Here is a 27703-nt window from a genome sequence, read left to right as displayed (position 1 = left end):
TTGCTGCAGTGCATCTTGTAGATAGTACACACTACAGCCACGTTGCCCCGGTGGTGGAGGGAGTGAATGTTGAAGGTGGTGGATGGGGTGCCAATCAAGTGGACTGCTTTGTCCTGGATTGTGTCGAGCTTCTTGAGTGTTGTTGGAGCTGCACTCATCCAGGCAAGTGGAGAGTATTCCATCGCACTCCTGACTTGTGCCTGCTAGGTGGTGGAAAGGATTTGGGGAGTCAGGAGGTAAGTCACTTGCCGCAGAATACCCAGCTCTTGTAGCCACAGTATTTATGTGGCTGGTCCAAATAAATTTCTGTTCAATGGTGATCTTAGGATGCTGATGATGGGGGATTCAACGATGATAATGCCATTGAATGTCAAGAGGAGGTGGATAGAGTTTTCCCCTGATTCCCATTGACTTGTTGGAGATGGCCATTGCCTGGCACTTATGTAGCGTGACTATTACTTGCTACTTATCATCAGCCCAAGCCTGAATGCCGTCCAGGTCTTTTTGCATGCGGGCATGGACTGCTTCATTATCTGAGGAATTGAGAATGGAACTGAACACTGTGCAGCCATCACGAACATTTCCCCTTCTGACCTTATGATGAAGGGAAAATGATTGATGAATCAGCTGAAGTTGGACCTAGTGCGCTGCTCTGAGGAACTCCTGCAGCTATGTCCTGGGGATGAGATGATTGGCCTCCAACAGCCACAACCATCTTCCTTTGTGCTGGGCAAGACTCCAACCAGTGGTGAGTTTTCCCCTGATTCCCATTGACTTCAGTTTTGCTAGGGCTCCTTGGTGACACATGCCTTGATGTCATGGACAGTCACTTTCACCTCATCTCTGACATTTGGCGGATTTGAACTGAGCAACTGTGAGCAGGTTATTGGTGAGCAAGTGCCACTTGATAGCACTGTCGATGACACCTTCCATCACTTTGCGATATTTAAGAATACATTGATGGGGCGGTAATTGGCCGGATTAGATTTATCCTGCTTTTTGTGAACAGGACATACCTAGACAATTTTTCGGGGAGATGCCAGTGTTGTACTAGAACAGCTTGGCTAGAGGCACAGCTAGTTCTGGAGCACAAGTCTTCAGCCCTATAGCCGGGATGTCGTTGGGCCCGTAGCCTTAACCATATCCAGTGCGTACAGCCATTTCTTGATGTCACATGCAGTGAATCAAATTGTCTGAAGACTGGCATCTGTGATGGTGGGTTCCTCAGGAAGAGGCCGATATGGATCATCCACTCGGCACTTCTAGCTGAAGATGGTTGCGAACGCTTCAGTCTTGTCTTTTGCACTCATGTGCTGGACTCTGCCATCATTGAGGATGGGAATATTCATGGAGCCTCCTCTTCCCGTTAGTTGATTAATTGTCCACCACCATTCATGACTGGATGTGGCAGGACTGCAGAGCTTTGATCTGATCTGGCGATTGTGGGATCACTTAGCTCTGTCTATAGCATGCTGCTTCCACTGCTCAGCATGCATGTCGTCCTGTGTTGCAGCTTCCCCAGGTTGACATCTTATTTTCAGCCAAGCCTGGTGCTGCTCCTGGCATGGTCTTCCACACTGCTCATTGAACCAGGTTTGGTCTCCTGGCTTTATGGTAAAGGTAGAGTGAAGGATATACTGGGCCATGAGGTTACAGATTATGGTGGAATAGAATTTTGCTGCTGCTGATGACCCACAGCTCTTCATGGCTGCCCAGTTTTGAGCTGCTAAATGTATTCTGAATCTATCCCATTTTGCACGGTGGTAGTGGCACACAACACGATGGAGGGTGTCTTCAGTGTGAAGATGATACTTCGTCTCCATAATGACTGTGTGATGGTCGCTGCTACCAATTCTGTCATGGACAGATACATCTGTGATAGGTAGATTGGTGAGGACGAGGTCAAGTAGGTTTTTCTCTCATGTTGGTTCTCTCACCTCCTGTCGCAGGCCGAGCCTGGCAGCTATGTCTTGGCCAGCTCAGTCAGTGGTTGTACTACCGAGCCATTCTTGGTGATGGACATTGAAGTCCTCCACCCAGAGTACATTCTGTGCCCTTGCTACCCACAGTGCTTCTTGTTCATCAGCGGAGGGAGGACGGTAGATGGTAATCAGCAGGAGGTTTCCTTACCCATGTTTGACTTGATGACATGAGATTTCATGGGGTCCGGAGTCAATGTTGAGGACTCCCAGAGCCACTCCCTCCTGACTGTATACCACTGTACCATCACCTCGGGAGGGTCTGTCCTTCTGGTGGGACAGACCATATCCAGGGATGGTGATGGAGGAGTGGAACATTGGCTGAAAGCTCTGATTCTGTGAGTATGATTCTGTCAGGCTGTCCCTTGACTAGTCTGTAGGACAGCTCTCCCAATTTTCGCACAAGTTCCCAGGTATTAGTGAGGACTTTGCTGGATTGACTGGGCTAGGTGTGTCGTTATCATGTCCAAATCTGATGCCTAGGTCGAAGCAGATTGGTTTGTTCGGTTTTATTCTTATTATACTTCTTTGTAACATTTTGAGTGGCTTACTAGGCCATTTCAGAAAGCAGTTAAGAGCATTGCTTTGGGGTCTGGAGTCGCAGATAGGCTAGATTGGGTAAGGACGGCAGGTTTCCTTCTCTCAAGGACATTAGTGAACCAGATGGGTTTTTATGACAATCCGATAGTTTCATGGTCACCATTATTGATACTAGCTTTTCATTCCAGATTTTCAGATTTTATTTACTGTCTCTGATTATTAGTCTAGGCCTCTGGATTACTAGGCCAATAATATAACCACTACACTATGTACCTAATGTAAATTGATGTGTAACACCCAGTCCCTGTCTGTCCAGTGAGCTGTGACTGTATTATGAGTGACTGACATGTGTAACACCCAGTCTCTGTGTTTTCATGTTGTGGACAGGAACAGCAATCCACCAACAACTACGCTAGAAAACTTCCAAACTAAACTGCACGCGGCCAGAGGCAAGTGTTTTGTTGATACTGCATTCTGGGGAGGTGTTGTCCCAGGCAACCAGGTGAACCTCTTAAAAATAATTAAACCCTCACTTTTAACAGATGAATTAGCCTGACTAGTTTGATTCTATGGGTCGCGCATGTTAGGATGGGGTGGGACAGGGCGTTTATAGGGACAGAGCAGGACAGATCCTGGCTCGATGTAATGCTTTAGTTTGCTGCCAATGAGTGCGTTGGGAAGCTCAGTAAGCATGTCATGTGGTGCAGAAGTGACAGGGGAAAAATAAACTTTTAAGCACCAAAATTGCAAGAAATTTCTGCCAGCGTGGAGATCTCACTCAACAGGAGTGCAGATGGCAGGGACCGATGTGAAGTACGGCATACCCAATGTGTACCACTCCTAATCCTCCAGCCAATCAAAAGTGGACAGTCAAGTCGCTGTGCCCACTTCCCCGATCTGCACTCCTGCTGAGTGAGACTCTGAGTAGGGGTGGGGGGTCCTGGGTGGAAGGGGTGGTGATGGAGTCTGGGTTTGAGGGGGTTGGGGGAGGGGGGGGTGAGGGGGCCTTGGTGGGAGGGGTGGTGAGGGTGGCTGGATGGGAGAGAGGGTGGTGAGGGGGCCTGGGTGGGGGAGGGTCCTGGGTGGGAGGGGGGTGAGGAGGCCTGGTTGGGGGGGGGGGGGTGAGGGGGCCTAGGAAGGGGAGGGTCCTGGGTGGGAGGGGCGGTGAGGAGGGTGGGTGAGGGGGGCCTGGGTGGGATGGGGTGGTGTTGGGGGTCTGGGTGGGAGGGGTGATGAGGGGGCCTGGGTAGGGGAAGGTCCTGGGTGGGAGGGGGGGGTGAGGGAGGTCGTGTGTGGGAGGGGGGGGGGTGAGGGGTCCTGGGTGGGAGGGGGTTGAGGGGGGGTCCTGGGTGGGAAGGGTGGTGAGGGGATATAGGTTGGAGGGGGGGGTGGGGGGAGCCTGGGTGGGAGGGAGGTGAGGGGTGGTCCTGGGTGGGAGGGGTGGTGAGAGGTGTCCTGGGTAGGAGGGGGGGGTGAGGGGCCTGCATGAGGGGCCCTGGGTGGGGGGGTCCTGGCTGGGAGGGTGGGGTGAGAGGGCCTGTGTGGAAGGAGGGGTGGGGGGGCCTGGGTGGGGGGGGGGGGTGAAGGGGGTCCTGGCTGGGAGGGTGGGGTGAGTGGGCCTGGGTGAGGAGGCCTGGGTGAAAGGGGGGGTGAGGGGGCCTGGGTGGGAGGGTGGGGTGAAGGGGCCTGGGTGTTGGAGGGGCGGTGAGTGGAGGGGGCTGGGTGGGGTGAGGGGCCTGGGTGAGGGGGCCTGGATGGGAGGGAGGTCCTGGGTGGGAGGGTGGGGTAAGGAGGCCTGGGTGGGAGGGGGGTGAGGTGGGGTGAACAGGCCTGGGTGGGGGGGGGGGGGGGAGGTTGTGAGGGGGACCTGGGTGGGAGGGTGGTGAGGGGGCATGGGTGGGAGGGGGGATGAGGGGGCATGGATGGGAGGGCGGGTGAGGGAGCATGGGTTGGAGGGCGGGTGAGGGGGCCTGGGTGGGAGGGCGGGTGAGGGGGCCTGGGTGGGAGGGCGGGTGAGGGGGCCTGGGTGGTGGGGGTTGTGCTTAAATCTCAGTTTCAGGGCTTTGGTGTCGAATTCACATTTCAGGAAGTTCCAGAGTCTCTGGTTCAGAAGCAGACTGATATTTTAACCCTGATTTAAATGCGAGTGTTCACTACCGTGTTGAGAGAAATATCAGTGTCAGTAATCCAATCCAACCCGATCGTGTTATTTAAAGGTATGGGGTCAGTTTCGCGGTACAAAATAAAGGAGGAAACAGAAGTGACTCAGAAGTAAATTTAATCTGCAAGCCAAGCCCAGTAACTGTCGAACACACTACTGCACAGTTTTAATCCCTCTGTTTCATTCCCAGTCTGCACTGCGCCCCATGATTGAGGCTGGAGTCCCGGGGTTCAAGTGCTTCCTCATTCACAGTGGAGTGGACGAATTCCCTCACATTACTGAAGCAGATCTGCGGGCAGCCCTGGCTCAACTGCAGGGCACAGGCCGGGTATTACTGGTAAATATGCAATCTCTCTATCTCACTCTACCTCCATCTATCATAAAAGTTCAATAGGCACACAATGCTACCCTATCTCTACTCACAGCAATAAAGGTCAAGGTTCAAGTGTTCTGTTTGCAACAAAGCTGTGGATTGGGCTGATTTGTAACTGTGCATAGATAGACAGACATGGAGCATCAAAAGAGATACATCTGGTAATAAGGCACAGGGTTCTATACAGAGTGGGCCTTCCAGGCAGACACGTGCAGACTGAAGCACAGAGTCCCATATACTGGGGACCCTCTGGATAGGCAGACCCAGTGTGAAGCACAGTCCTATAGTCCCAGTGCCAGTCCTTCTGTGAATTAAGATGCCCACAATGTCTTCATCCACAGAGCTCGGGTTATATGCTCAGTTCTGTTGGTTGAACGCAGTAGCCAGGATGTTCTGCTTGTACTCCCACTAGCCTGCAATCTCTGCTCACTCACTTTAATAGGTGGAACATCACGGACCTCAGAGCAGACATGTAAAGCATGGTCAGCTGCTGTAATCTGAATCGTACTCCTGTAAAATCCATTCCAGTGACAGCTCCCACCTTGTGCTGTCAGAGCCTCAGTTCTACGGTATATTGGTTAATGACCTGAGCTTGCTTCAGATAGCTCTCTTACCCCTGGGTCTAGGTGTTTGAACATATAATCTAGGCTGACATTCCAGTGCAGTACTCAGTGAGTACTGAGGCTCTGTTCTATGGATGAGATATTAAAGCTGTGTTTGTCTGCCTATTCCAATACTTACCCTGGCCAACATTCTTCTTTCAACCAAAATTACAAAGAGCTAATTAACTAGTCATCCATTTTCTTACTGTTTTTGTGACTTTAAATGATTGCCAGATTTGGCTATATAACAAGACGCTGTGCTTCAAAGTAATTCAATGTAAGAAACACTTCTAACTGGTGGTAAAGTCCACGCACACACCCCTATTCGTTATTTTCCCTGATAATAGGAAATAACCATCAAGTTATTTGATGTAAAATGAGATTCTGCTCCCAAACTAAAACCTGGGTTATCTCGGAGGCGCATGCTTGTTAACCAGTCTCCAAAGATGTAGCATAGATCCCACCCGTGTTGTACCTGCTCTGAGGATGTTTGATGGAACAGCGTAAAGGGAGCTTTACTCTGTATCGAACCCATGCTGTACCTGTCCTGGGAGTGTTTGATGGGACAGTGTAGAGGGAGCTTTACTCTGTATCTAACCCGTGCTGTACCTGCCCTGGGAGTGTTTGATGGGACAGTGTAGAGGGAGCTTTACTCTGTATCTAACCCGTGCTGTACTTGACCTGGGAGTTTTGATGGGACAGAGTAGAGGGAGCTTTACTCTGTACCTAGCCTGCTCTGTAACTGACCTAGGAGTGTTTGATGGGGTAGTACAAAGGAAACTTTATTCTTTATCTAGCTTACACTGTACCTGATCTGACCCACACTGGGTACACCAAACTGGAAAGTATTCCATGTGGTGACATTGTTCATCACGATAAGCATGAAATAGCTAACTGAATATGTATTGCTTCACCAGTTCCATGCAGAGAGAGAGCTGGAGCATGTGACCCCTCTATTAAACAGTAAGTATAAGAAGTGATGGAGGTTGTAATGGAGAATAACCATGCAAGGATCGAGCTATCTGCCAAATATACCCTGTAAATGTAACTACGTCTTAAGTTGCATTCACAAATGTACGCAATAGCTGCAGCCATTAAACAAAAATTAAAACAAAACTTTCAAATATGAAAACATACATTAAATGAAAGACAAAGTCTAATGGACTGTTCCTAGTTAGCGACCAACTAGCCTCTTAATGACTGGGTATGGATCCTCTGAAGGCCAATAATGTAGTTATTGTATTTCACTAGTCGGCCTGGTTTTAAATTGTATTATTATAGGAGGGATATCACCAATTAGTTACCTGCATGAATAATATCCATAAGTACCAGCTTGGCACAGCGGTGGCAACTCTCACCTCTGTATCAGATGGTTTTGGGTTCAACTCCAGATCTAGAGGTAAGAGTATATAATCTAGGCTGACATTTCAGTGCAGTACTGAGATAGTGCTGCACTACCAGAAGTATCATCTTTCGGATAAGATGTTGAACGAAGAGTCTCTACCTCTCAGGTGGCTGTAAAAGATCCCATGGCACTATTTTAGAAAGAAGAGTTCTCCAAGTGGCCACATTGATCCCTCAATCAACATCGCTAAAACAGATTATCTGGTCATTTATCTCATTGTTCTTTGTAGAATCTTGTAAGTGTCAGGCAAAGGCAAAAACGTAAGACTTGCATTTATATAACGCTTTTCACAATCTCTGGATGTCCCAAAGCACTTCACAACCAATAAAATAATTTTGAAGTGTAGTCACTGTTGTAATGCAGGAAACCCAGCAGCTAATGCTCACAGCATGGTCCCACAAACAGCAATGTGATAATGATCAGATAATCTGTTGAGGTGTTAGTTGAAGGATAAATCTAAATATAACAATATGCAGAAACATCGAATGAGAAAGACCACTGATACCATCAGAGGCTTCTTTCTTCCAACAAACCATGTACAATATTCACCAACATGGACCATGGGCCATGTACAATGTTGACCAACGTGGACCATGTACAATGTTGACCAACGTGGACCATGTACAATGTTGACCAACGTGGACCATGTACAATGTTGACCAACGTGGACCATGTACAATGTTGACCAACATGGGCCATATACAATGTTGACCAACATGGACCATGTACAATGTTGACCAACATGGACCATGTACAATATTGACCAACATGAGCCATATACAATGTTCACCAACATAGACCATGTATATTATTCACCAACATTGAATTTATTTTTTTTATTTTTTTCGCTTGTATCTATTTGTCTGCCGCTTCAGACCCGAGCCATTGACTTCTTTTTACACTTCCTTCTTCTGCTTTTTCTCTCTTTCCCTCCCTGGTCAGTATCTAATGTCGATATGCCACCTCTCATCTGTCCTCTCTCGTATACTCTATCCTCCAAAATCCCTACGCCAACACTTCATTACTCTACAACCTTCCTACTTTCGTGGCAGAGACTTTGAACAAATATTTTGTATCAGTCTTCACGGTAGAATACACTAAAAACATCCCAAAAATTGATAATCAAGGAATTATTGGGTGAGGGGGTGGGGGGGGGTGGAGAGGGGAACTTTAAAAACAATCACTATCACTAGAGATAAAGTACTAGGCAAACTAATGGGTCTAAAGGTGGACAATTCCATGGACCTGATGGCCTGCATCCTAGGGTCTTAAAAGAAGTAGCTATAGAGATAATGGATGTGATACCTGAATTCTGGAAAGATCCCAGCGTACTGGAAAATAGTAAATGTAACACCCCTATTTAAGAAAGGAGGGAGACAGAAAGCAGGAAACTATAGACCAGTTAGCTTAACATCTGTCATTGGGAAAATGCTGGAGTCCATCATTCATCATCATCATCATCATCATAGGCAGTCACTCGAGTCGAGGATGACTTGCTTCCATGCCAAAAAGTTCACAGGTGTTTCAATGAAGGACCTAATATTCCAGGTCCTGAACTACATAGTGTAGGGTGGAAGATGCCTGTACCTGGATTTTTTTAACATGTGGTGTCCGTTGCACACCAGCCACCACACGGGCTTGACAGAGCTAGGTCTTAGTCCAGTGGCAACGATTCCCCAAGACAACTGGAGACCAGCTCTGCTGCACGGACCTAGTGCGCACACATATTGCAGTGTGGGCTGCCCCTGGGCCCTCGCCTCTCCTTGGCCCCAAATCACGTCCCTCTACAATCTCTCGACGCTCCTTTGCCCCGACCTCGCCGCTCCTGCAGTACCTGCCCATGCTCTAATCAGCGACTTGGATCTTGGTGATATCCAATCCAGTCACCCTCTGCGCTGCCATTGCTTTCCTGCTCCAGCTCGTGCTGCTGTCCTGCTCCAGCACGTGCTGCTCCCTGGAGTGGTACGCCGCCACGCTGCTCCTTCCACTCCCCAGCCAGCTCCGATGGTGCTCGCAGGCCGGGGGCCACGCAGACTGCTGGGCCAGGCCACCACACTGCTCCTTCTGCCAGGGGCCCGTTTGGGTAAAGGAAAACATGATGCAGACGACAAGCCTATTCATTGCCACTTTCTTCCGATTCCTCCTTAAATTCTCCGGCCGATTGCTTCACTTTTCCAAACTTATCGCAAGTTCCTGCCCTTTGGTTTTAGCAATGATTTCCGCCTACAAATCCCGAGCAACCCCGGTAAAAACTGCGCTACCGGTTTATCTGCTTTTTGTTTTGTTAGTTTTCCCTCTCTCCCTCCTTGAACCAGTCCATCACTAAGGAAGTAGTAGCAGGACATTTAGAAAATCATGATGCAGTCAAGCAGATTCAGCATGGCTTTATGAAAGTGAAATCATTTGAGACAAATTTGCTGGAGTTCTTTGAGGATGTAATGAGCAGGGTGCTTAAAGGGGAACCAGTGGATGTGGTGTATTTGGATTTCCAGAAACCCTTCGATAAAGTGACACATAAAAGGTTACTGCACAAAATAAAAGCACATGGGGTTGGGGATAACATATTAGTTTGGATAGAGGATTGGCTAACTATCAGAAAACAGAGAGTCGGAATAAATGTGTTATTTTCAGGTTGGCAAACTGTAACTAGTGGGATTGATGCTGGGGCCTCAATTATTTACAATTTATATTAATGACTTGGATGAAGGGACTGTGTGTAATGTAGCCAAGTTTGCTGATGATACAAAGATGGGTGGGAAAACAAGTTGTGAGGAGGATGCATAGAATCTACAAAGGGATATAGATAGGCTCAATGAGTGGGCAAAAATTTGGCAGATGGACTACAATGTGGGAAAATGTGAGGTTATCCATTTTGGTAGGAAAAATGAAAAAGCAAATTATTATTTAAATGGGGAGCAATTACAAAATGCTGCAGTACAGAGGGATCTGGGGGTTCTTGTACATGAAACACAAAGTTAGTATGCAGGCACAGCAAGTAATCAGGAAGGCAAATGGAATGTTGGCCTTTATTGCAAGGGGGATGGAGTATAAAAGTAGAGAAGTCCTGCTACAACTGTACAGGGCGTTGGTAAGACCACACCTGGAGTACTGCGTACAGTATTGGTCTCCTTATTTAAGGAAGGATATACTTGCATTGGAGGCAGTTCAGAGAAGGTTCACAAGGTTGATTCCTGAGATGAAGGGGTTGTCATATGAAGAAAGGTTGAGCAGGTTGGGCCTATACTCATTGGAGTTTAGAAGAATGAGAGGTGATCTTATTGAAACATTTTAGATTATGAGGGGACTTGACAGAGTAGATTCAGAGAGGATGTTTCCCCTCATAGGGGAATCTAGAACTAGGGGGTATAGTTTCAGATTAAGGGGTCGCCCATTTAAAACAGAGGAGGAATTTCTTCTCTCAGAGGAGTGTGAATCTCTACCCCAGAGACCTATGGAGGCTGGGTCTTTCAATATATTTAAGATGGAGATAGACAGATTTTCGAATGATAAGGAAGTCAGAGGTTATGGGGAACGGGCGGGGAAATGGTGTTGAGGCCAGGAACAGATCAGCCATGATCTTATTGAATGGCAGAGCAGGCTTGAGGGGACAAATGGCCTACTCCTGCTCCTCTTTCTTATGGTCTTATGTATGTGCCTCCATCCCAGAATTGACTCCCTTTTAGACAAGCCTGCAGCTTCCCTCTGTGCCTCTCCTCCCCATCCAACTCATCCCTCCAACCAATGACCACGTGCAGCCGTCACGGATCCTCTCAAAATCTCCTTGCAGAATGTCCGCTCACTTGCAAACAAGGCACTTGCAATCCATGACCTTATCGTGGATGACTGCATCGACATCATGGCACTAACGGAAACTTAGCTGAGGGATAATGACACACTACCTTTAATTGAAGCCTTCCCTTCCACCACTTTCCCCGCCCACACTGCCATGGTGGCGGGATAACCCTCATCACCAAATCATATCTTGGTCTGTCCCCCTACTCCTCCTGAATGTTCTCATCTTTTGAACAACTCGCCTTATGCCATTCTCACCTCTCATTCAAAATTCTCGTTCTCTATTGCCCACCCAAGTAAGTTAAAACTTTATCACAGATATATCCTCACTGCTTTCCTCCCTCAGCCTCTATACCAAGCGACTTCTCATCCTCAGTGACTTCAACTTCCATCTTAATTCAACATGCTCTCTCTCCTCTGAGTTCATTACCCTCCTGTCCTTCCTTAATCTTTCCCTCCATGTAAATTCCTCAACCTATATTTACGGTCATCCTCTTGACCTTGCAACCTCTTGTGGCCTTGCTATTCCAACCGTGTCAATTAAAGATAAAGCCATCTCTGATCATTTCCTTGTATCGCTCTCAACCCACATCCCCCTTCCCCAATCCAAATCTACTTCCTTCTACATCCGCCCCTGGAAACAACTCTCCCCAAACTCTCTAACAACTGCACTTATCAACTCAAAACTGTCCAACCTTTGGCCGTCTTTTAACAATGACATTTCTTCAGCCATCGATCTGCTCAATCACCCCCTCACTACCACCTTTGATGCCCTAGTCCCTATTAAAAAGATTACTCTCTCCCTGCTGACCATTCCCCCGGTACAGCCCTCATCTTTGCTCTCTCAAGTCAAAAGGGCGCAGACTTGAATAGATATGGCGGACAACTGGTTTATCCATTCACTGCCAGATCTGGCTCGAAGACATAAAACATTATCGGTTCCTATTCTTGTCTATAAAAACTGCTCACTATTCCAGGATCATTCTGGATTGCAAAAATATCTCCAGGCTACCATCCTTTACTGCTAACCATCTCCTTAAACCCCTCTCCCCTGTCTCCACCACACTCATCTCCAACAACAAGTGTGAGGAGCTCATGGACTTCTTTGTCTCAAAGATTGAGACCATTCAATCAGCTGCCTCTGCCACTTCCCTTCCTTCCCCTAGCCCACTGGGCCAAACGTCCTCTGAGGTTTCCCTCTGTCCTAGCCCTAAATTCACATCTTGCTGCAACTGTACAGGGCATTGGTGAGGCCTTACCTGGAGTACTGCGTGCAGTTTTGGTCACCTTACTTAAGGAAAGATATACTAGCTTTGGAAGGGGTACAGAGACGATTCACTCGGCTGATTCCGGAGATAAGGGGGTTACCTTATGATGATAGATTGAGTAGACTGGGTCTTTACTCGTTGGAGTTCAGAAGGATGAGAGGTGATCTTATAGAAACATTTAAAATAATGAAGGGGATAGACAGGAGAGAGGTTGTTTCCACTGGCCGGGGAGACTAGAACTAGGGGGCACAGCCTCAAAATACGGGGGAGCCAATTTAAAACCGAGTTGAGAAGGAATTTCCTCTCCCAGAAGGTTGTGAATCTGTGGAATTCTCTGCCCAAGGAAGCAGTTGAGGCTTTCTCATTGAATATATTCAAATCACAGATAGATACATTTTTAACCAATAAGGGAATTAAGGGTTATGGGGAGCGGGCGGGTAAGTGGAGCTAAGTCCACAGCCAGATCAGCCGTGATCTTGTTGGGTGGCGGAGCAGGCTCGAGGGGCTAGATGGCCTACTCCTGTTCCTAATTCTTATGTTCTTATTAATGTTGGGGAAGTCCAGAACCAGGGATCACAGTCTAAGGATAATGGGTAAGCCATTTAGGACCGAGATGAGGAGAAACTTCTTCACTCAGAGTGGTGAACCTGTGGAATTCTCTACCACAGAAAGTTGTTGAGGCCAATTCACTAAATATATTCAAAAAGCAGTTAGATGTAGTCCTTACTACTAAGGGGATCAAGGGGTATGGCAAGAAAGCAGGAATGGGGTACTGAAGTTGCATGTTCAGCCATGAACTCATTGAATGGCAGTGCAGGCTTGAAGGGCCGAATGGCCTACTCCTGCACCTATTTTCTATGTTTCTCCAGTTTCTCTTTGATCTTCGCTCTTGATCTCTCCAAGCTCATCTTGTCTATGAGATCCACCTCCTGCTCCCTTACCCTATTCCCATTAAACTGCTGACCACCCAACTCCCTTTTTTGGCTCCCATGTTAGCCAAAATTGTTCACAGTTATCTCTCCTCAGGTACTGTTCCCCTCTCCTTCAAATATGCTGTCATCACCCCTCTCAAAAAAACAACCCTTGACCCCACTTTGCTTGCTAGCTATCGCCCCATCTCCAAACTCCCTTTCCTGTCCAAAGTACTTGAACGTGTTGTCGCCTCCCAAATCCGCGACCATCTTTCCATGAATTCAATGTTTGAATGCTTTCAATCTGGTTTTCACCCCTGCCACAGTACCGAAACTACTCTCATCAAAGTCACAAATGACATCCGGTGTGCATGTGACAAAGGTAAACTATCCCTCCTCGCCCTTCTGGACCTGTCTGCAGCCTTTGACACAGTTAACCACTCCATCCTCCTCCAATACCTCTCAATTGCGTTCCCTAACCACTGACTCCACCCCTCTCCCTAGCATCAATCTGTGGGGAACAAGACTGTTTGCAACCTAGGTGTCATTTTTGACCCTGAAATGAGTTTCCAGCCACACATCCGCAGCATAACTAAAACTGCCTTTTTCCACCTCTGTAACATTGCCCGCTTCTGCCCCTGCCTCAGCTCTTCTGCTGCTGAAACCTTCATTTGTGCCTTTGTTACCTCTAAACTTGACTACACCAACTCACTCCTGGCTGGACTCCCACATTCTATACTACGTAAACTCGAGGTCATCCAAAACTCGGCAGCCCCTGTCCTAACTCGCACCAAGTCACAATGTGCTTTCTTCCCACATTGGCTCGATTTCAAAGTTCTCATCCTTGTTTATAAATCACTCCATGGCCTTGCTCCTTCCTATCTCTGTAATCTTTTTCAGCTTCACAACCCCAGAAGATGTCTGCGTTCCTCAAATTCTGCCCTCTTGAACATCCCTCATTGTAACTGCTCAACCATCGGTGGCCGTGCCTTCAGCTGTTTGGGTCCTCAGCTCTGGAATTTCCTCCCTAAACCTCTCCACTCTTCTACTTGTCTTTAATCCTTTAAGACGCTCCTTAAAACCTATCTCTTTAACGAAGCTTTTGGTCATCTGGCTCGGTGTAAAAATGTATCTGTTTTGTCTTGGGATGTTTTACTACATTAAAGATGCTATATAAATAAAAGTTATTATTATTGTAACATGGACCATGTACAATGTTCACACAAGGACCATGTATAATGTTCACCAACATGGAACATGTACTGTTCACCAACATGAACCATGTACAATATTCACCAACATGGACATGTACATTATTCACACATGGACCATGTACAATGTTCACCAACATGGGCCATGTACAATGGTGACCAACATGGGCTATGTGCAATATTCATCAACATGGACCACGTACAACTTTTCCTGTCACAGACTTAACCTAATGTACCCAAACGGCTGCTGAGTGAGAGAAGTAGTTGTGAGGCGTAACTCAAGAATACTCAACCTATTTTTGCAATCATCCAATCCTGGCTAGCTGCATCCCAGTGACACTCTCATGGATCCAGCAATCAATTTTACCATCATAAATTGATAAATTACGTAGTGGTATGGTATTAGTTCTTGATTTCAGCCTTTCATAAGATGTATGGTACTAGTTTTCTTCTCTGTGTTTCAGCTTCTTTCCATCACTGCCTCTCCAAAGTCCTTGTTTGTCTGTGTCATTGCCTATCTCTGTCAGTGCCTTTTTTCTCCATGCCTTGCCTCTCTCCCTTTGCTTCTCCGTCTCTATCTCCCTCCAAACCGCTACTTTTTTTCTCCCCGCATCTCTCCGGCTCTCTTCGTGCATCTGCTTCTATCTCCCTCTTTGTGCCTCCACTTTTTTCTCTCCCCATGTCTCTGCCTCACTGTGTCTCCATCGCTCTCTTTCCTTGTGTCACATGTGACTCTGTCCTCAGACCCCTGTGATTACACAACATTCCTGGCGACCCGGCCTGATGAAATGGAGGTGGAAGCCATTCGAACAGTAATTAAACTTTGTCTCCAGTACAGGTAGGGAATTCATTCTAGCTGCACAAAAAGCCCAATCATGGCACAGGCTGCACTGAAAGGTGGTTCTCTATAGTATTCACTAACATCGCAAATGATTAAACCCAGTGTTCGGGATGCTCTTGGGGGGGCGCAGCGTTTTCTGACATTTGCATAATTTTCTCAACAGCAAATGAGTGGATAAGATAACTGGAGTGGTAATGGTGGATATAAAGATAACAGGGAAGGGGCTAGAGGGCATAAAGGAGACTGGAGTGGAGTCAGTGGGCAAAAATGAATTGGATTGGGGCAGTGGGGATAAAGGCAACTAGAGGGGGAGGTAGGTATTAAGGCAACTGAATTGGAGTAGTGACTAGTAAGGCAACTGGAGGACAGTCGGTATTAAGACAACTAGATTGGAGCAGTGAGTATCGAGGCAATTGAGTGGGTATAAAGGTAACTGGAATGGACAGTTGTGTCCTGACCAAGATCATACCCTATGGTGTGTTTTCATATTGAGGAGGGGCAGGATTAGAATGAACTAAAAACTTTCTTTCTTCTCAATTTTTATGCCAGGACCAGAACTGGTTGAGCTAAATTTACTGCCCATTTCATTCTCAATTAGTGGAAAATCTAGCCGCGTAAGTTGTAGCTGCGTCTCAACAATCTGTATCCATCCCAAAAAGGCGCAGGGAGTCCTAGCTTCACATGTGTCTCCTGCCTGTGAAAATCTCTCAGACAGCAGCAAACTCTTACATCCCTCATACATAGAAAGTAAAACACAGGAAGGGACATAATTTGCTGGAGAACACACTTGCATGTGCAAAATCTCCATTGTCCCTTTGGTATCGCAGTACCATTTCTCCAACTTATTCCCAGACACCCAGCAATCACCAGGTTTAAATTAGAGAGATGGTCCTGACACCATCCCAGTGAGCAGTTTCACAAACCACTGCCATCGCCCTATCCCCTGTCAAAGAGGGAAGAACTCTTCACTCCATTCGAACGCACCCTGTCACTCAGCCCTAGGAACAGTCTAAACAGTAGTTTGATCATGTTCCCAAAAAATTAAAAAGTCACAAATGCTGCGTACCTTTCAGTGGATGGATAGTCCAGTTGTCTTTAGAAATCACACTTGCTTTCTGCTCTTCTCTCCCAGAGTTCACTGCCATATTGTCCATCTTTCCACTGCGGAAGCCCTACCCATCATAGATGAAGCTCGTAAAGCAGGGGCTCTGCTGACTGTTGAGACCACTCACCATTATCTCTCACTGGCTGCTGAAGACATACCAAACGGTGCCACACAATATAAGTGCTGCCCTCCAATTAGGACAAGAAACAATCAGGTGTGGATTCTGCATTTTATTAATGAGTCCAATTTTCAATGACACGTTTCATTCCAGAATGAAGATGGTATGTCGTTAAAACTACAATGTAGTTATTATTATTGTGTTGCCCATGCCTTATAGTGTCATAGACTACATTGGTCTATATACCAATTGTGGTGCTAGTCATTCACTCTCTGTTCCCACACAGGAGCAGCTGTGGTCTGCGCTGAAAGCTGGAAAGATAGACATGGTGGTCTCTGACCATTCTCCATGCACTGCCGACCTCAAACTGCTACAATCTGGAGACTTCCTCAAAGCGTGGGGAGGGATTTCTTCTCTGCAATTTGGTGAGTCAGATCTGTGTCAGCCAAATTCAAATAGTTAACATATGCACCGTTAATGTATAGATGGGGTACTGTCAACAGATCACCCGTGTACTGTCAGCAATGTCAGCTTGGCTTAGTTAGTAGCACTCTCGTCTCTGAATCAGAAGGGTTTGGGTTCAAGTTCCACTCCACATAATCTAGCGTAAAACTTCAATGCCGAGAGAATGCTATATGGCCAGATGTTGTCTTTTGGCTGAGACTTATACCAAGTCTCTCTCTGCCTGTCCAAGCAGATGTAAAGGATCCCATGGCGCTATTCGAAGAAGTGTTGGGGAGGTCTCCATGCTGTCCTGTCCGACATTTATCCCTCAACCAACACCACCAAGACAGATTAATTGGACCTTCGTCTCATTGTTGTGTGTGGGACCTTGTTGTGCATGTATCCATTTTTGACAATATAACAGTGACTGCACTTGGCTGTAAAGAACTTTGGGGCGTCCTGGGAATGCAAATTCTTTCTAACATATACACCATGTACTGTTAACACATAAGTCATGCACATATACTATGTCCTATCAGCAAACAGACTGTGCAGTTAGCATATACTGTCAACACATAAGAACATAAGAAATAGGAGCAGAAGGCCAGTTGACCTCTCGAGCCTGCTCCACCATTTAATAAGATCATGACTGATCTGATCATGGACTCAGCTCCACTTCTCTGCCCGCTTCCCATAACCCTTTATTCCCTTATCGCTCAAAAATCTGTCTATCTCCGCTTTAAATATATTCAATGACCCAGCCTCTACAGCTCTCTGGGGCAGTGAATTCCACAGATTTACAACCCTCTGAGAGAAGAAATTCCTCCTCATCTCAGTTTTAAATGGGCGGCTCCTTATTCTGAGACTATGCCCCTCAGTTTTAGTTTCCCTTATGAGTGGAAATATCCTCTCTGCATCCACCTTGTCGAGCCCCCTCATTATCTTATATGTTTCAATAAGATCACCTCTCATTCTTCTGAACTCCAATGAGTATATGCCCAACCTATCCTCATAAGTCAACCCCCTCATCTTCGGAATCAACCTAGTGGACCTTCTCTGAACAGCCTCCAATGCAAGTATATCCTTCCTTAAATACGGAGACCAAAACTGTACGCAGTACTCTAGGTGTGGCCTCACCAATACCCTGTACATTTGTAGCAGGACTTATCTGCTTTTATACTCTATCCCCCTTGCAATAAAGGCCAACATTCCATTTGCCGCCCTGATTATTTGCTGTACCTGCAAATTAACTTTTTGTGTTTCATGCACAAGGACCCCCAGGCCTTTCTGTATTGCAGCACTTTGCAATTTTTCTCCATTTAAATTATAATTTACTTTTCTATTTTTTCTGCCGAAGTGGATAACCTCACATTTCCCACATTGTAGCAACATTTTCCCCTTATTATTCCTTATCTCCACCCAAACACCAAGTACTGTAAACACATTGACTATATGCTAATGACACAAAGACCATGTACTGTTACCACATAGACCACGATTATACACCTTACTGGCCATCACCCAGTTCATTAGCTAAACCAATGTAGAACCTACTCGGCTGGAATTAAAATGTGTAATAGGGCAGTCTATCCTCCGTTTTTACTCGGGAGCCATTTACCACTGCCAGTACTTGATAGTGATCAGCCATTAGCCAACCTCGGGGTACACATCAATAATGTGTTGGTAACTCGGGCATGAAGAACAGGCATTTCCTGCCATCCAAGTATTGAGGTGGGCACTGGCCCGTTATCACTCTCTTTCTCTCTAAATCGTCATTCTCTTTTAAAAGGTCTCCCTCTGTTCTGGACCTCTGCTCAGCGGCGAGGATTCACGCTGCAGGACACAGTGAACCTGATGTGTAAAAACACAGCCAAGTTGTGTAGGATTGAGAACAGGAAGGGGTCTCTGGTCGCTGGTAAGGATGCTGACCTTGTGATATGGGATCCTGACAGAGAGTTTGAGGTAGGTTACTAACACATTATCACCTTCACCATGACGACGTTTCCATTTCTGAGTATAACCTCAGTAACTGATTATTGTTGTTTGCAGGTGAGAGAGGCCTTAATTCACCACAAAAACAAAGTAAGTGTCCTTAATGCAATCTGCTTAGCCTCGCTCCCTTTAAATTCCTCCAGCTGTCAGCACTGTACACTGGGGTTAGTGCCTCTGCTCTCTTTCTACCTCCTCTCCACATTCAGATGAGGTGCTCCCATTCCTTGAGTAATTCCATCAACAGCTAGTCTGAGAACTGGCAGAATCGGTGCAGTGACTGTGAGACAGACAGCCCTCAAGCACTGACTGAAGGAGCACGTGAGATGGAAAGCTTTATGACTGAAACTCAGCAGATGAGGCTGCAAATGTGAGGCAGCCTGTCTCAGGACTGACACCGGCTGTGGTACTGAGTGTGGGACGGATGCCATGATAGCCTAAAAGGTGTTGAAAAAATCAAAAGGAGTTCCTGAACCCATCAGACACAGGCTGCTAGTCCCAAATAACAACAGGTGCATTACACATTCCTAAAATAAATCCTACTGTGAGTCGGTGCAGAGAAGAAGATAGGCATCTTCCTTCAACGTCTAACAAAGGGGAGGAACTGATCAGAATGAGTTATACGCACAGGCTCCTCCAGTAGCTGTTTTCAGCGACCAATTGGAGGAAGCTTGGGAGCAGATTTTGTACCTAGGACACTCTCAGTCATGGCTGGTGAACGGAAAATAGCTCAAATAAAAAAATAACTCCCCCAACACACAAATAAAACAAGGAGCATGGGACTACTTAATACAGAAAGTTAAACAGCCTCTCACCGCTGGCTCCAGATTCAAATGCAGCCCTATCTGGTGGGATAAAAGACCCATCTGCTGATTGTAAGGGTACAGGGACTCAAAGCTTAGTTTCCAGTGGGTGCAAAAATAACTTTCATTATGCTCTATCACTCAGAGATGTCACACTGGTGCAGTCAGGGATGCTCGGGTGTTTGAGGTTAAGCCACATTATGAGAGAAGAGTAGAAAGCTTTACTCACCTTCTGACCATGGTTATACACAAGAAAAAGCAGGAAGTCCTTCGAGCCTGCTCCGTCATTCAATAAAATCATGGTTGGTCATCTACTTCAACTCCACTTTCCTGCCCTATCCACATATCCCTTGATTCCCTTAGTATCCAAAAATCTATCGATCTCAGTCTTGAATATACTCAACGACTAAGCATCCACAGCCCTCTGGCGTAGAGAATTCCAACGATTCACCACCCTCTTAGTGAAAATAATTCTCCTCAGCTCAGTCTTAAATGGCCAAACCCTCTTTCTGAGACTATGACCTCTAGTTATAGACTCTCCATCCAGAGGAAACATCCTCTTAATGCCTACCGTGTTAAGCCTTCTAATAATTTTATATATTTCAATATCTCACTCATGGGCACTTAATGCTGCCCTTAGGCACCCAAAATGGTAAAGAGTTCCATTTACGTCCCTCACCTTCAGAAACATATTCTAAAAAACATATTTAAAAAGAAATGATGCCAATTCTGTTTGCCTTCCAGTTGACCCCATATCTTGGACACCGACTGCAAGGAGAGATTTTTGCTACTATTGTCCGTGGGAAGATAGTCTACCTGCAAGGAAAATTCTCCGACAAACCCCTGGGAGAACACATCCTGATCGATAGTACTCATTTATAAACTGTATGAAGATTCACTTGTACACTTTTTCCTAAATGTATTTTCTTCTGTTCCATTAATGAGGACCAATCTATCCCATCTCTCAGTACATGTGCATCCAGCAAACACAAACCTAGAAATTCGATGCTGCTATTAGTGGATGAATATTTAACGTGTTTAAAAAAAATGGATGGAGACATTTTGTACAAACAGGAGGTGCCTTGAACTGCTGTACCACAATAGAAGAGTGTTATACAAGAACGTATGTAAAATGAGGGACAGGTAAAGTCCTACTGGTCTATCCAGCCTGTTCCACATCACTGCGTTGTCTTGTGTATCACAATATATACACTCCCCACACCACCTGGAAGCCACATAATCTCCTGTGACAAAAAAAGATTAAAATCCAGGCCAATTTGGGGGAGTGGGGGAGTGGGGGGCGGGGTGGAAAAAATAAATCACAAAATTTCTCTCTGACTCCATTAGGCATTGAAACTAGTCCAGGAGACCACTCTGGCCCTCATTAAAGTACAAGGTAATCTCCGACCCAACCAGTAACAGGTCCAGCTCTCACTTGAAGGAATCTGCACTCACTGCACGATCCGGAAGACTTTTCCACAGGTCCACTATTCTCCGGGAAAAAAACACCTTAAAAACATTCATTAAAAACATTCATTTGTTAATATCAGCGACAGGAATGTCTAGACTACAGATTTCACTTCAAAGTTGATGCAGATGAAGTCCTCCGGCAATGAGTTTTTGTCGTAACTACACTAGAAAGTGGTGCCTCAGAAGTTGTCCGATGGGCTTAAGAATGCTGCTTTTGTAATGATCAAGTACCGACTGTAAACTGTAAGTCAATGTGACCAGCAAATCCATAATCTGACTACTGCTTTTGTTTTGTGCGAGCAGTCCCTGTCTGAATATAAAGGGGTGAAACTGGTCTTCGGCAGTAGTGTGAAACACGCTCAGAGCGAATCGGTATCATGTTTTACACCGCGTTCATTGACTTAATCGAAAAGAAAATGGCGTAAAAGGGGCTGCCGATTCACTGGGAGCCCATTTTGCGCTACTGGCGAAGACCAATGTCACACCTATTAGCTCTCCTCTCACCATCATTTTGTTATTCAGTGAAATAACTTAATAAAATCACTTCTTACCCCAATCAGTTCTTGAAGCTCATTATCCAGGCCTCGGGCTTACAAATATATGGATAACATTCAGGCTTAGGCTGATAAGTGGCAAGTCACAGTCACGTCACACAAATGCCAAGCAATGACTATCTCCAACAAGAGAGAGAGTCTAACCACCTCTCCTGGACATTCAATGGCACTACCATCGCCGAATCCCCCACCATCAATATCCTGGGCGGTCACCATTGACCAGAAACTTAACTGGACCAGCCACATAAATACTGTGGCTACAAGAGCACATCAGAAGCTGGGTGTCTCACCTCCTGACTCCCAAAGGCCACCATCGTCAAGGCACAAGTCAGGAGTGTGTGGAATACTCTCCATTTGCCTGGATAAGTGAAGCTCAACAAGAAGCTCAACACTATCCAATCAAAGCAGCCTGCTTTTTTGGCACCCCATCCTTAAACATTTACTTCCTCCACAAAGGTAATAATCTCTGGATTACTACCTGAACCATGAGCAAATTGGCATAGGGTAAATAAGATCAGAGAGATGAACGTTTGGCTCGAAGACTGGTGTGGGAGAAATGGGTTTTGATTCCTGGTGCACTGACATCAGTACTGGGGTAAGAGGGAGCTGTTCCATTGGGACAGAATTCACTTGAACCGTGCTGGGACTAGTGTTCTGGCGAATCGAATATCTAGAGAGGGCTTTAAACTAATTAGTGGGGGGGAGCGTTCAGGTGAGCGGAAATGTAAAGTCAAAGAAAAAGAAGAATACAATAGAGCAGGGTAACGATTGGGGAAATGATAACCAGAGTGTGACAGGAAGAGACAGAATGTATAAAAATAAGAGTGTGAGCGGAAAGTGTGGCCAAAGCAGTGAAAATGGTAAAAAGACAAAATTAAAAGCTCTTTATCTGAATGCATGCAGCTTTCTTAGCAAGATAGATGAGTTGATGGCACAAATAGATATAACTGGGTATGATCTGATAGCCATTATAGAGACGTGGATGCAAGGTGACCAAGGCTGGGAACTGAATATTCAGGGGTATTTGACAATTCGGGAGGAGAGACAGAAAGGAAAAGGAGGTGGGGTAGCTTTATTATTAAAGGATGAAATCAGCGCAATAGTGAGAAATTATATTGGCTCAGAAGATCAAGATGTAGAATCAGTTGGGTGGAGATAAAAAATAATAAGGGGAAGAAGTCACTGGTGGGTGTTGTCTATAGACCCCCCAACAGTAGCTACACTGTTGGACAGAGTATAAATCAAGGAATAATGGAGGCTTGTAAGAAAGATATGGTAATAATCATGGGTGATTTTAATTTTCATATGATTGGACAAAGCAAATTGGCCAAGGTAGCCTTGAGGAAGAGTTCATAGAATGTATCTGGGATGGTTTCCTTGAACAGTACATTGCAGAACCAACCAGAGAGCTGACAATCTTAGATCCTGTGTAATGAGACAGGATTAATAAATGATCTCGTAGTAAAGGATCCTCTCGGAAAGATCATAGCATGGTTGAATTTGAAATTCAGTTGAAGTGTGAGAAAGTTGGGTCTTAAACCAGTGTTCTGATCTTAAATAAAGGCGATTACAAAGGTATGAAGATGTAGTTGGCTAAAGTGGACTTGGAAAATAGATTCAAGTGTAAGACAGTTGATAAGCAGTGGCAGACATTTAAGGAGATATTTCATAACTCTCAACAAAAATAAATTCCAGTGAGAAGGAAAGACTTTGAGGAAAGAGAACTATCTGTGGCTAACTAAGGAAGTAAAGGATGGTATCAAATTGAAAATAATGGCATTCAATGTTGCCAAGATTAGTAGGAGGCCAGAGGATTGCAACATTTTTAAAAACCAGCAAAGGACGACAAAAAAATTAATAGAGAGAAGATGGATTGAGAGTAAACTAACAAGAAATATTAAAATAGATAGTAAGAGCTTCTACAGCTACATAAAAAGCAAGAGAGTAGCTTAGAGGATGAGACTGGGGAATTAATAATGGGGAACAGGGAAATGGCAGAGACTTTGAACAAATATTTTATATCAGTCTTCAAGGTAGAAGATACTAAACACATCCCAATAATAGTTAATCAAGGGGCTATAGGGAGGCATGGGGGGGGGGGGGGGGGAACATAAAACAATCACTAACACTAAAGAAAAAGTACTTGGTAAAATAATGGGACTAAAGGTGGACAAATCCCCTGGACCATATGGCCTGCATCCTAGGGTCTTAAAAGAAGTGGCTGCAGAGATAGTGGATGCATTGGTTGCAATCTACCAAAATTCCCTGGAGTCTGGCGAGGTCCCTGCAGATTGGAAATCCGCAAATGTAACGCCCCTATTTAAAAAAGGAGGGAGGCAGGAACAGGAAACTATAGACCAGTTAGCCTAACATCTGTCGTTGGGAAAATGCTGGAGTCCATTATTAAGGAAGCAGTAGCAGGATATTTGGAAAATCATAATGCAGTCAAGCAGAGTCAGCATAGTTTTATTAAAGGGAAATCATGTTTGACAAATTTGCTGGAATTCTTTGAGGATGTAAGGAACATGGTGGATAAGGGGGAACCAGTGGATGTGATGTATTTGGATTTCCAGAAGGCATTCAATAAGGTGCCACATAATAGGTTACTGTACAAGATAAAAGTTCACAGAGTTGGAGGTATTATATTAGCATGGATAGAGGATTGGCTAACTAATAGAAAACAGAGAGTGGGGATAAATGGGTCATTTTCCAGTTGGCAAACAGTAACTAGTGGGGTGCCACAGGGATCGGTGCTGGGGCCTCAACTATTTACAATCTATATTAATGACTTGGATGAAGGGACTGAGTGTAATGTAGCCAAGTTTGCTGATGATACAAAGATGGGTGGGAAAGCAAGTTGTGAGGAGGACACAAAGAATCTACAAAGGGATATAGACAGGCTAAGTGAGTTGGCAAATATTTGGAAGATGGAATATAGGCCCCAAGTTTCCACATGATTTGCTCCTGACTTTTAGGAGCAACTGGTGGAGAACGGAGTATCTTAGAAATCGGAATTCTCCACATTTAAGTTTTCTGCAGTTCTAGTCAGGTAGAACAGTTTCACTTTTGAACAGAATTTTTTTTTCCAAAAGGGGGCGTGTCCGGCCACTGACGCCTGATTTGAAAGTTTCCACAGTGAAAATGTACTCCAAACTAACTTAGAATGGAGCAAGTGAAGATTTTTGTAGGCTTGAAAAAACCTTGTCTACACATTAAAAAATCAGGCGCAGGTTACAAATTAGGCGTCCGGAACGAGGGTGGGGTAGGGAAGTCATTGCATTCTACAATAAATCCTTAGTTATACTTATACAAATATTATACAAATAAATCCAACCTGAATAAAAATTTATAAGCAAAGAAAAGATTAAATAAACCATGTTCCTACCTGTGTGAAAGTGCTTCAGGCAGGCCTTTCAGGCAGCCGTTCCCGACGGGCCCGACCGACGGCAGGGGGAGAAAGCTGCAAGAAGCCTCAGTGCTGATCATGGAAGGGCAATGTGGTTTTATTAAAAAATGTTAAACATTGAACAGCTACAAAGAATTTGAATAGTCTCAAACAAGTGCATGTGTCCCATTTATCACAGTCTATTTTTAATTACAGAATGCACTCCCTCACCCTCACACACAGAAATATCAAGAAAATTAAAATGCAAGCCTTTGCAAGGGTTCAATAAACAAATTTTAACTTTTTCTGCAGCACTTTTTAAAATGGCCGAGCGCTAATGTTTCCTTCACACTGCGTGTGCGCGAACGCTCCAATGCGCACGCGCAGGGTTGCCGGCACGAAAAAAACTCATTTAAATGGTACCCGCCCCCTCCTACTTACAAAATCGGCACGAGTGGTAAGCTCCGCCCCCTGGGCGCCGCGCCAAGCAGACATCGAGCTGCAAAGCGCTCGAGAATAGCGCGTTTTTTTTCAGGCGCCGTTTTCGGCGCGAAAAACGGGCTCCCAGCTCAGAGGGGCGCCTGTTTTGCCGCGTGTGGAAACTTGGGGCCATAATGTGGGAAAGTGTGAGGTTATCAACTTTGGCAGGAAAAATAAAAAAGAACATTATTGTTTAATTGGAGAGAGATTACAAAATGCTGCAGTACAGAGTGACCTGGGGGGGTCTTTGTGTATGAAACACAAAATGTTAGTATGCGGGTACAGCAAGTAATCAGGAAAGCAAATGGAATGATCGCCTTTATTGCAAGGGGGATGGAGTATAAAAGTAGAGAAGTCCTGCTACAACTGTACAGGGTATTGATGAGACCACACTTAGAGTACTGTGTACAGTTTTGGTCTTCTTATTTAAGGAGGGATATACTTGTATTGGAGGCAGCTCAGAAAAGGTTCACTAGGTTGATTCCCGAGATGAAGGGGTTGACTTATGAAGAAAGGTTGAGCAGATTGGGCCTATTCTCATTGGAGTTTAGAAGACTGAGAGGTGATCTTATTGAAACATATAAAGATACTGAGGGGGCTCAATAAGGTAGATCCAGCGAGGATATTTCCACTTGTGGGGGAATCTAGAACTAGGGGTCATTGTTTAAGAATAAGGGGATTGTCATTTAGAATGGAGATGAGGAGGAATTTCTTCTCTGAGGGTTGTAAATCTGTGGAATTCTCGGCTTGACAGCTGTGGCGGCTGGATCATTGAATATATTTAAGGCAGCGAGTGAAGGATTATGGGGAGTGGGCAGGGAAGTGCAGCTGAGCCCAAGATCAAATCAGCCATGATCTTATTAAAAGGTAGAGCAGGCTCTCTCTCATACGCCCTCTCTCTCTCTCGCACACCATCTCTCTCGTACAGCCTACTCCTGCTCCTATTTCTTATGTTCTCCACCACCAGCACACTTTGTGGCTGCAGTGTGCACCATCTATAAGATGCATTGCAGCAACTTGGCAAGGCTTCTTTGGCAGCACCTCCCAAATCCGCGACCTCTACCACCTAGGACAAGGGCAGCGGGCGCATGGGAACACCATCACCTGCAAGTTCCCTCCAAGTTACACACCATTCTGACTTGGAAAAATATCGCCGTTCCTTCATCGTCGCTGGGTCAAAATCCTGAAACTCCCTCCCTAACGGCACTGTGGGAGTATCTTCACCACACGGACTGCAGCGGTTCAAGAAGGCGACTCACCATCACCTGCTCAAGGGCAACTAGGGATGGGCAATAAATGCTGGTCCTGTCACCGACACCACATCCCAAGAATGAATAAAAATATATAGCCAGTTTAACCCATACATCAACCAACCACTGCACCAAAAGGCTACAGATTTTAGTTTCTCTCCCCCGCGCCCCCCGCCACCCCCACCGCACCAAAAAAAAACTACTGAAGCTCCCGTGGCTTTTCAGGATAAAGCAAATTTCCCTCAGAGGGCATTAATGATGCTCTAGGTTTAGGTTTCTGCAGCTTCTGGAACAGGAAACTCCATCTAGTGGTAGAAGAGTACATCTGTAAGCGTGACTGTGTGTCACAGAATGGTGATACGCAAATAAGGAGTGCACGACCGATGTAGGAATTTAATATATTGTTTATTGGTGGGGGGGGCGGGAGGAGGCGCAGGAGGGGGGAGGCGCAGGGGAAATTGAGTAACAATTCCTTTTGGTGATACTGTAAACTGAGCATCGCCTCCAGCTCCAAGTAGACCAAAAGGTTACGTTCACTTATCCTGTGCTCCCAGTGGGGAGTCATGCTCCAATGGAGTGCAGGTCTGAGAATCAGCACTCAATGCTGTAGCCCCATCTTAGACTCTGAGTGAGACTCTCTGCTAGGACCACTATGATTGGTGAATTCACGCTATGATTTCTGGCTTCCAAATTCACTGGGTTTCGTGGAGGTCAGTTCCAGACCCAGTCAACAAGCAGATCAGGAGTCCAAACATGACAATATTAGTTCCCCACAGTTAATCAACATTAAAGACTACTCATGGTTTCACGCTCAGGCACCTGTCAATTGGTATTCTGAGCATGGTACAGGCGGTTTGTCTGTAGCAGACTCCACAGAGCTCCTCACTGTTGGATCCTGATTCTGACTTGGAGCTTGAGAAACGACAGTCCGAAGGGAAGGGTTTAAGTGCTCTTCTCTACACTTACTGTCCACTTTACAAGGCAGGCAGTTTTGGTGTGAATTTCCATCGCCATCACTCATT

At 45.7% G+C, this 27703-nt stretch overlaps 1 protein-coding gene across 1 annotated transcript in view; it reads left to right on the top strand.

The window, feature by feature from the left end:
• The window catches only part of LOC139266204 (allantoinase, mitochondrial), a 29787-nt gene extending 9363 nt beyond the window's left edge, over positions 1-20424 (top strand). The window contains exons 3-11 of the mRNA XM_070884034.1: positions 2907-3021; positions 4871-5017; positions 6573-6618; positions 14987-15080; positions 16216-16402; positions 16593-16731; positions 18540-18712; positions 18800-18832; positions 20287-20424. Coding sequence (XP_070740135.1) covers positions 2907-3021; positions 4871-5017; positions 6573-6618; positions 14987-15080; positions 16216-16402; positions 16593-16731; positions 18540-18712; positions 18800-18832; positions 20287-20424 — 1072 coding nt within the window. The remainder of the gene's footprint in view (positions 1-2906; positions 3022-4870; positions 5018-6572; positions 6619-14986; positions 15081-16215; positions 16403-16592; positions 16732-18539; positions 18713-18799; positions 18833-20286) is intronic.
• Positions 20425-27703: the final 7279 nt, after the last annotated feature.

This window comes from Pristiophorus japonicus, chromosome 6, assembly GCF_044704955.1.
Source record: "Pristiophorus japonicus isolate sPriJap1 chromosome 6, sPriJap1.hap1, whole genome shotgun sequence".
NCBI classification, from domain to species: domain Eukaryota; kingdom Metazoa; phylum Chordata; class Chondrichthyes; family Pristiophoridae; genus Pristiophorus; species Pristiophorus japonicus.
The sequence above is the reverse complement of the archived record's forward strand: the minus strand, read 5'-3'. Positions and strand labels throughout refer to the sequence as shown.